This window comes from Neopelma chrysocephalum, unplaced genomic scaffold (assembly GCF_003984885.1).
Source record: "Neopelma chrysocephalum unplaced genomic scaffold, ASM398488v2 Primary Assembly neopelma1_24, whole genome shotgun sequence".
Lineage (NCBI taxonomy): Eukaryota > Metazoa > Chordata > Aves > Passeriformes > Pipridae > Neopelma > Neopelma chrysocephalum.
In genome coordinates, this window is record NW_020897693.1 from 23,345,622 (window position 1) to 23,355,764 (window position 10,143).

Consider the following 10,143-nt stretch of genomic DNA (forward strand, 5'->3'; position numbering starts at 1 on the left):
CAAACAACCCACCCTGTGTAGATGTCTATTTTGTATGATTCTTTGGTAGAGAAAACAGTTTTTTATTTTAATCAATGCTTTTGACTATTGATGCAGCATAGAATGAGATGACAAAAGCCTTTGTTTTCCTAACTGCTGTGTGTATATGAAAGGCTGCCTGGAATATACTGTGAGATTTCTGTTTGTTCTTAATAAAATGCAGCTATCATGAATTAAACTGTATTATTCTCAGAATGAAAGAAACTATTTTAAAAGCCAAAATATTTTCAATGTAAACAAAAATGAACAAAGATTGTGTTTGGTATCCAGGCATATACCTAGTGCAAACCTGCCCTAGTCTGATTCCTGTTTCTCTCTGCTGATTTCTCAGCTTCAGTGGATGACTAAACTATGGGCACAGGATATTCACTCCTTCAAAAGATTGCTAAAGCAATCTTTCAGACTTCCTCCTGTGACACAGCTTCTTGGTAATTTCTTCAGTGCACATTCTGAGGACTTCATGGGATTTTTATAGCATAGTCAGCATTCACTGTACACTCTTAAGCCTAAGACTCTGTTCATTCTGTTAAGACATCATTTATTTTCTGACACAAAAGCCAGTGGCACATCCCCAAGCTGCTGCCTTTCACTTGGACAACCAGAATACTTCCTGTGACATGAGCTAACCTGTGTCTTTCAAACTTCATGGCACCACAAAAAAACCAAATCACCTTATCTCTACCCTATTGCATGATGGTATGTTGACACATGCTTTTATTTACAGATAATGTAGACAAGCACAATACAGCATTGTATGCAAATGAAGCATGACCCCAGGCTCCTGCCAACTTGTGGGTTTAGCTCAGTTATATTACTAAGGAGTCATGGAAAAAAAAAAAAAGAGAAAAATACCAGTTAAGGGTTACAGTGACTTTTAGCTTACCAACAAAGAAGAATTTCCCAACTTTAAGTTACTCCCAAGAGCACAGATCAATAAAGCTTTATTCACATTGTCATTACCATGATTTTCAACAACACATCTGCCTCCAAGCTGCCTCATATTCTTGGAGTAATTGATGTGGCCCTTTTAATGCCACATCTTTTCCATGTTCTGTGTCACCAGGTCCCTGCCCCATTCAGCAATGGGTTCACATTTTGCCTGTATTTCTTTTGATACTTAAGTACTTACTGAAGCCATCCTTGTTGCTTTTGACATCCCTCAACAGATTCATCCCCAGACAGTCTTTAACTGTCCTAACCACATCTTGAACAGTGTTGCTGTATTCCTCCTAAGTTACCTATCCCTAATTCCATATTCTGTATACTTCCTTTTTGTGTTCCAAGTTTTGCCAGGAGCAACTTGCTCATCCATGCAGGCTTCCTGGCATTTCTGCTCGACTTCCTGCTCATTGGGATGGACGTTCTTGAGCTTAGAAGAAATGATCCTTAATTATCAGTCAGCTTTCTTTGACCCCTCTTGCCTCTAGGGCCCCATCCCATGGGACTCTTTCAAGCAGATCCCTGAAGAGGTAAGTCTGCTCTTTTATTTCATTAAACGTAACTGAATGCAACAATATGTTTTCATTTTCTGTAACTGTCCTTATGAAATTCTCCCGTGATCAGGAATTTCCCATCCCAGCCCACACAACAGCTTTGGTATTTAGAGTGTTTTTTTCAAACAAAGGGTTAAATAGGAACCAAAGAATGCATCTTTTTGGCAGTCCAGCCAAAGTTACATTACGATTTTAGCATAATTTTCAGATGCACAAAAAAGTAAACAATCAATGCATTTTTTGTCTTCCTCTGCCCCATTTCTCCATAATTCTTTTCTGTCTAAGCCTAAAAAGTTCTGCTCACCTGTCTTCATAGCAGAGGATTTCAAGGTTCACTTCTGTGCTTGAGCTGACATTTTCTCTAACAATTCTATGAAGCTCTGCAGGCCTTTAGTCCTAACATCACTGCACCACTTTCTACTCATCTAATAAATAAAAGCCATGAGGTGGTTTTGCTTGCTTTTCCATGGGTCCCTCTGAGTTCTGCTGAAAGTCTGCTGCCTTGTTTGGGGTTTTTTTCAGCTATTTTATTCCACTTGACTGTGGAGCTGTCTTCCTCTGCTCCAGGATTTCTTGACAACTTTTATACACTTCTATCAAGCAGTCCAGACGTGGCTTGGAGCTCTAGAAGTCAAACAACAGAGAATCAGGTTCTGGACTGGCTGTAAAAGAACTGGAAAGCTTGTAACTTCCCACTAGTGAGACAGGCAGAGGTAGGAATGTGGAGACAGCCGACAAAGCTAGCAGAAGGGTGTATGTGTAAGGAGTGCAACAGTAACACGCCTGTAGCTCCTTAGCTTTCTCACATCGAGTCAATGGAGACTTGTACATGTTCATTGAGAAATAATCCAGACCTCCGGGAGGTGTCTGATGTAAGCTGGTGATATAGGAATGCAAGGTCATTCCATAAGCCATACCTGCTCTGTGATGAAAAACACCAGTCCCTAAAGTTGTCAGGTCAAGACATGCAGCACCATTCTGCAGTTAGCCTGAATCTCTCACCAAATCTGAAAGCCGCTCCTTTCTCAGCTCAGAGTTCACAGTGACAGCATGGAAGAACATCCACACTTTCCCACCCATGACCCTATCTGTTAGGCCATACTCCCTCTAGAGACTAAAGAACAGCAGATTTCCATACATTGGATCTACCATCCTATAAGACCTCCACCCTCAAAAATCCACCTTCAGGACAGGGAGTTTAGACACCTGACCCTTGGCCTCTGCTAGTACTGTCAACATAAGGACAATGGAAGGTTAACTGAAAACATCAATTAATTTTACACAAACAGCAAGTGGTGGTCAAAGGATAATAATTTTTCATCAATTCTAAACTGCACTAGATTAAAACCAGCAAGGAGGTGAAAGTTTCACAGTTCCACAGTCCCTATGATCCCATGACTTCGGAGCTCCCAAAACAGCATTACTGTGTAAAGTCCATCAAATGCCTCCTTGCAAGTGTTTCTTAAGAGAACAAAAGGTCGATTCAGTGCAGAAGGGCCCTGGGCTCAGTGACACGGGAAATTGTATTTTTGAAAGCTGACATAACTTACATGAACCTAATGAAGGTGACACAATACAGCCAAATAATCATTGCTTCTTCAAAACTAAGTAACATACTAACTTGCACGTTAAAGTAAGAATTACAGACAGGTACTGAATCGCAAACTACCACAGTTCTGTAGCTCCTTTGCTGGTGAAGTCAACTCTAGCAGTACTAAGATGTTTCCATGAAAATAAAACTCTTCAGAGTTGAGATAGAAAAAAAAAAAGAAACTATGCAGATGCCAGGCAGCCTCTTTGAAGCTGGAAATGAGCATATCTAACTAAAACCAGGTTCCTGAATGCAGCTCTCTGGAATTTATTAGTTGTTGATTTCCAGCAAATCCCTTCTTTCCCTTGTCTATGTGTGAAATATTTAATTTATATTACTGTTAGTAACATAGTCTTTACAATTGTGGGACTGAGTTAGCAGCAAGAATCAATGGAATAGCCTATTTATACCTGTAAGTTTTTAGAAGAAGACTAACTGTATCCAATCATAAACTGTATGTAGATTACAAAATGATAGTCACTAACAGCAGATGAATTAAGGACAGAGAGGGCTATACGGCTCAGTGGTCTAAAAAGTGAAGTACCTCTGTACTGCTTACCACCACTCACGGTTCAGGGCATTCTTGTGTTAGGCATGAACACACACAAAGAAATTCCATCCCAAAAATGGGATTATAAACAGTCAGAAAACAGAAGAGAAAGGGGAGATGGGGTAACAGTAACACAAACAAGTTATTATACATTAAGCAAATTGGTCACGGCTTGTCCTGTGATCTTTGTCAATGGATAAGACAGGGGAAGTCATTCCAATGCCAAGGAGGCTTTATGAACACTTTTGGCACACCGAGCTGAGAGAAAAATCAACTGCAGCACAGTGCCATAGGCCAATCGGTGGGATGAAGATCGCAGCAGAAAGCACCATACTATTCTGTAACACAAGCCAAATAAAGGCAGACCTCTGGTCTTACAATTATTTGAACACAGCTTTAAAGAAAGTAAAATTAAAATTGCACAGTAAATTATAAAAGAATAAAGGATGGTAACACTGAGCACAGGACTACACAGAAAGCTGTATGAGTCCTCAGTACCCTACATGAGCCAAAGACTTCTAGTTCATGCAAACTCCTGGCTGGGTTCAGATTGACACAACTCCCTGTTCTTTGAATGGAGAGCAAATGAAAAAAACATCCCCAGTACATAGTTCTATGAGGCTTCTAATACCACCCACCCTGACAGCCCAGCCAGGGAAAGGCAATAGTAATCAGCTACCTGTAGTGGAATAAAGATGTGCTTGGACAACTGGTGTGCACACACAGACCACAGATCTGGATTTTTCCACCATTCAGTCAAACTCACCTGAAAGAGTGGCACGACCTCAGATACTCCCTGAGGATCTTCAGGGTCCTGGAGGAGGATACACAGGTAGTAGATAACTTTTTGCTACAAGACAAACAGACACAATCATTGGAGTTTGAAAAAGCTATCAAACTGCCTGGAGTTAGCACAGAAAGAGGAACTGTTTCAACTCACTGGGCTGAAAGCCAATCATCCCAGGCCACAGTCAAGTCTACCAATTTATATCTATAGCTTTCACACAATAAAAAAATAACTTTACCTGGGTTTTTTTCTATTCAATTTTTAACCTGAAAAGAACACACATATGCTGGAAGGGTAAGGTCTGCTCTTCTACAGGAGCTTTGCAGAAAACCCCAGCAATGGGAAAAATCATCATTTGTGCCTTCTACCTCCTCATCTCTGTCTTGACTACATACAGAGTTGGCCATCAGGATTTGTGAGAACAGCATAACATAAAGAACTAAAACCATTAGCTCAATGTCAGTGGCATTGTCTAAGGGATGGATTTGGCTTTTTGAGGTTTTTCCTTTGGTTTGAGTTCTCGTTTAAAGGTGAGAGAACAGATCAGAAAATAAAGAGGGAAATCCGAAACAAAGCTCTTGATGTCAGTAAAGCTATGGATGGTGCTGTGTTTAATTGCTCTGGTAAACCATGCTCATGAAAATACAATGGATGTGAGTGTGCCCACAGAGACAAGAAGAAAGGCTGTGTATGATTACCATATGGATGGCTTCGTTGATAACCACATCCTTCACCCGACCCATCTCAATGAAGGTTGTGCTCTCTTTTCCTGAAGCGTAGGATGAAGTCACCTGAATGCCGAGTGAGCCAATGACCAACAGGGATTCCTGGTCAATTTTGATGAAGTGCAGGTATACGATCAGGCCAATCAGTGAGATGAAGATGGCAGCAGAAAGCACCACACTATTCTGTAACATAAGCCAAGCAAAGGCCGAGCTCTAGTCTTAAAATTAATTGAACATAGCTTTAGCGAAAGTAGAATTGCACAGTAAATTAAAACATTAAAGCTACAGTTACAAAGCAATTTTAAGTGGAGTCAGCCCTTTTATTCACCGGGCTGGCTGACACATGTGTAATGAAATTTAAATCAGTCTTCACAGTATGGACTGAAAGAATTGGGAATTGAAATTGAAAACTGCGAGAAAATTCTATTCTCGTAAATTTAGTGCAGAAATCTCAACCAACACAAGCTAGTTATATCAATGACTGTGTATTATACCAATGTCTATAGGGATGATGTCATTGACAAATAAGTGTTGTGAAAGAACCGAAGGTGGATTCTCAAAGGGGAAGAACCCTCCTCCAGGAAAAACCACTGACATGGTGGTTTTCTTCTTACGAACTGCAAGTCTAAACTTGTTCAAACCTCACTGTCTTCCTGCCTTAAACACCAATCTAAGGAACATTTGCATTCCCCTGTGCTTTGTCTCAGGACAAATGTCTTTTGCATGCTGCAATCTTGGGATTGCTGTTACATTTTAATATATAACTGATGAAACTATAGTCACCAGTAAGTCATCTGAAGACCTTGTAATAAATTCTCAAGGTCTGCAACGTACAATCTATTTCTGGGACATGTTTTAGAGAGCTCCAGGCCACATATATATGAATCAAAGTTCTAACTGACACTTCCTGAAGGACCAGAACTGCACAGCCCTACCACTCAAGCTGGGCCTGGACCACCATGTGAGCTAAGGAAGCCATGGCTTTGGAAAACATACAGGACTCCAAAAGTTTGTTATCATGGAAAAAGAAACCCATCATGAACTACAGACACCAAAATCCACACAAAGAGAGAGACACCTTCAGACTTTCTGATCTGGTTCCTAGTGAAAGGAAGAATTGCAGTCACTTGCATATAGGCTGCATGAGCATGTGTTCAGCCAAGCAGCAGGAGAGTGGGTGGTAATCACTGGTTGGGGTATATGCTTTTGTAAAATATGAAACTGGAACAGAGGTTCTCTTCCAGGAAGAGGAACATGAACCATCTTTTCATATCTGATGCCTGCTAACTGACTCACATTGCAATCTCTGTCTTCATTGCTTGGGAAAGATTACTGAAAAAATGTGCAACAGTCAAAGCACAGGTCAAAGTGACCAGCTTCTTTGGTCAAGCTACCGACTTCAGTCTGGAGATAACTGGTCTGGGTCCAATTTTTGATAAATCCAAAGGTATTAGTTCAGATAGCAGCAGCTTTTGAAATCTGTACTGCCAACATCCTTCCCTCAGCTGTGAAATGTGATGACATTCACGGTGCAGTGCTCTCTGAGTCACTCTGGAAAATTCCTTTTGGGAATTAACAATCACCTTCTTCAACACACCCTTTATTCCTGATTCCCACAACTTGTCTCTTCAAATAGCCATTACTTGTTACGTGGACTCACAGGCGTGCGCCAGGCATCACTCAGCACCCATTCGCACATGTACCCTTATCTATCAAGAGGCTACAAACCAACAGAGGCACTCGAGAAGCCCCTAGAGGCTGGCGGGTGGCAGCCCGCCGCCCTCAGGCTGGCAACAGCTCTCTCTTTTTCATCATGCAACCATCACGCCCGGCGTTCCCAGGGCGCGGGGAAATGCCCAGGAAACGCGATGACCGCGTTCCCACCTCTCCGGCTGCCCTCCATCTCCCGGGCGCCGCTTGGCGAAGGCTGCGCGGCTCCCCCAGCCCGGCGGGATCTGGGGACACGCGCGGCCGCCGAGGCCCCCGGGTGCCCCTGACCGCCCCGGTGTGCCAGCGGGACGGCGGCTCCGGGGTGCAGCCGAGTCACCGCTCGGTGCCTGATCCGCGGAGGGGTCCGAGGGCGGCGGGCAGGGGTCGGTACCTCGCTCAGCGCGAAGAGCCCGTAGGCCGCCAGCCAGACGGCGGAGGTGGCGGCGCTGAGCGAGCGGAGCTGCAGGCGGGGCCCGCGCACGGCCAGCTCCCGGCAGGACGCGCTGTGCTGGCGTTGCCGCAGCGCGATGGGCGCCCCACAGGCCGAGCGGAACTGCCGCTCCTCCGCCATGGCGGGAAGGGGGAGCCGAGGCCGCGGGGGCCGATCCCGCCGAGCCTGGCCCTGCGGAGCGGAGCCTTGGAGTTACCGCGGCCGTGCGGGAGGAGCGTGAGCCGAGGGAAGCCCTGCAGGCCCGGCGCTCTCTCCCCGGCCGCCTCCCGAGCAGCGCCCGCCCCGCCGCGCCCGGCCCCCCTCTGCCTCCAGGGTGGTGCCGAGGGATTGTCTCGCTTGGTTGAGCCTCGCTAGGCGTCCTTCCTTAATCCCGATGACATCAGAAGTTTCCGCGCTTTGCACATGTTGATAATTCACTGCGTGCTTCCCTCTGTCTTTTGAATATCAGTTTTAAAGGACACAGGTTTTAGTGGTGCTGTGTGTGTCTCTTGCTGCGATGAAGAGACGGAGGTTTTCATAGAATCATAGAATGTTAAGGGGTTGGAATGGACCTTAAAGATCATGGAGTTCCAACCCTCCTGGCATGGGCAGGGGCACCTTTCACTAGACCAGGTTGCTCAGGGCCTTATCCACTCTGGCCTTGGAACACTGCCAGGGATGGGGCATCCACAACCTCTCCAGGCAACCTGTTCCAGTGTCTCACCACCCCCACAGTAAAAAAATTTCTTCCTAATATCTAACCTAAATTTCCCCTTTTGAGATTTGTACCCATTACTCCTTGTCCCATCACTACAGTTCCTGACAAAGAGTCCCTCTCCAGCTTCCCTATAGGCCTGCTTCAGATACTGGAAAGTTGCTATGAGGTTTCCTCGCAACCTTCTCCTCTCCAGAAGATTCTCTTTCCCCCGTTCATCTTTACCATTTGTGACTACATAAATGTATTTTCTTGTCTGTACCATGCTTAGCTACAAGCTCTTTTGAGTGGTTTTTTTCAGTAATTTTTTTTTCAAAGTTTAAAGCAGTGTTTTCTGGTTCCTTCCCAAGTACATAATGAATTGGAGACTTGGCTTTGCGTACACAGACTTAATGAGTCTTTGTATTGTGTTCTCTATAATGCATTTCGGTTATTACTTCATGTGACTTACCTGGCAGTGATATAAAGCTACACCTCTGTACTTCCAAACTGCCGTCCTGACTCCCTTGGTCTTTTTATTATTTCCCTTCTCTCATGGTTTTGGAGTGAGTCTTAGCTTTAATTGCAGGTGCCATCTTTCTGTGAGCAATTTTCTTCATTCACAGTATCTTCAGAGATCTTGGGTAGATACTATGTATAAAAACCTATTAACTTGTTCTTGTAGGGGCAGCAAAGGAGTCTTTAAGAGACATGAGAAACCAAGGGGCATTGAAGAATTACTACCAAGGTTTTTGCTTGGTCTGGAGGAGTGGGTGATGGTTGGCATTAGTGGGACACTCATGCCGTACGTCCAGGATCTCACTGTGACACAAGAGACCAGGTAGAAGGATGGGCTGGAACTCTGAAGAGGAAAGGTGAGCTGAAGGGGGAAAAAATAACAGCAGGCAATGAACTGCAAAAATGAAGGAGAAAATGTTGAAGTTCAAAAGAGGGTGAAAGAAGTTGATAGATGGAGTGAAAGGGGAAAAAAGTAATAAATTGAAAACTGTTATAATTTTTTAGAAGAGGGAAGAAAGACGAGAAGGACTGAAATAAATAAGCTCTGGTATGACAGCCTCAGAGATGGGGACAGGGAGAAGGGGAAAGAGAAATCAGAGTACAGGGTAGAAGAGATAAAAGCAGTGTGAGGAGCAAGGTCATTGATAGAAGGAAAAAGAAACATGAGCTCCTGGAGGAGCCGTAATGGTAATTCACAATAGTGACAACACATGGGGAATTACTGAGATACAGAGGCAGGGAGAGGACTTGGAAATCTTAAGAGGAAAAAGCAAAAGTTTGCTTGGATTTTTTTTTTGTGTCAGTGGCAAGTCCCAGTTTAACCACGTTTGTGCCCTGTCATCTCATGAACACTGTCAGCTTTTCTTTCAAGTGTGTACGTAAGACTGCACATTTGTCAGCGGGAGGCCTGTTGCCTTGTCACAAAAGGAAAAAAAGGGGGCCTTTACTCGTTTTGAAATAATTTGTTAACCATCGTTGAAATATGCCGTGAATAGGAACAGTTGGAGCTTTCAGACTTGAGAATCGTCTCAGGCCACAACCCCCCTGAGACGAGATACTCGAGGCAGGTGCTGGAGAGGTGGCTCTTCACTGTGTTATCAAGGTCATCAGATGAGGAGCGTCACCCCGGTTTTCCTTCAGTAAAGCCACGGAGCAGCGTTCCCGCACGAAAGCTCTCGGGAGTTCTGCGTGGCCGAGATCCCGCTTATCCTCCGAGCCCTCACCGCGGATGCCCCCTGTCCCGCTCCCTGCCTGTTCCCCCGGCAGCGCGAGAGGCGCCGGTATCGCACCTGCACCACCGATGGGGCTGCGGGGGGAGCCAAAGGCACCGCCGTCCCGCGAGGGCCTGGCAGCCCTGCCCGCACCGGCAGCGTGATGAGGCGGCTGGGAGTGGAAAAACCCCGGGAGCAGCAGGAGGAGCAGGACGAGCCGCGTGCGCCGCGGGGGGGGGCGGGACACACCTCCGGGCGCGCGCGCTGCCGTTGGCCGGGCGGTGCGGGGGTCTAGGGGGCGGGGCCGCGGCGCGCGCGGAGAGGGGGGGGCACAGTGAAAGGAGCGGCGCGCGGGCGGCGCGCGGCAGCATCGCCCGGCACCGGTGGGCAGCGC

At 45.6% G+C, this 10,143-nt stretch overlaps 1 protein-coding gene across 1 annotated transcript; it reads right to left on the reverse strand.

Moving 5' to 3' along the window:
• Window positions 1-794: 794 nt before the first annotated feature.
• On the reverse strand, window positions 795-7,470 carry PIGH (phosphatidylinositol glycan anchor biosynthesis class H). The gene is made up of 4 exons (XM_027708373.1): window positions 7,287-7,470; window positions 5,159-5,368; window positions 4,440-4,523; window positions 795-2,156 (listed from the first exon to the last, which is right to left on the reverse strand). Exons 1-4 carry the CDS (start codon window positions 7,464-7,466, stop codon window positions 2,055-2,057), a joined length of 576 nt encoding a protein of 191 aa, XP_027564174.1. The 5' UTR covers window positions 7,467-7,470; the 3' UTR covers window positions 795-2,054.
• Between the last annotated feature and the right edge of the window lie 2,673 nt (window positions 7,471-10,143).

Bases quoted from the DNA above. Each gene is read 5' to 3' on its own strand.
- PIGH (XM_027708373.1), bottom strand. From the start codon at position 7,466: ATGGCGGAGGAGCGGCAGTTCCGCTCGGCCTGTGGGGCGCCCATCGCG. The intron at 5,369-7,286 runs GTACCGACCCCT...CTTATGTTACAG, and splicing joins GGCTCTTCGCGCTGAGCGAG to AATAGTGTGGTGCTTTCTGC. The intron at 4,524-5,158 runs GTAATCATACAC...TTTGTCTTGTAG, and splicing joins TCAACGAAGCCATCCATATG to CAAAAAGTTATCTACTACCT.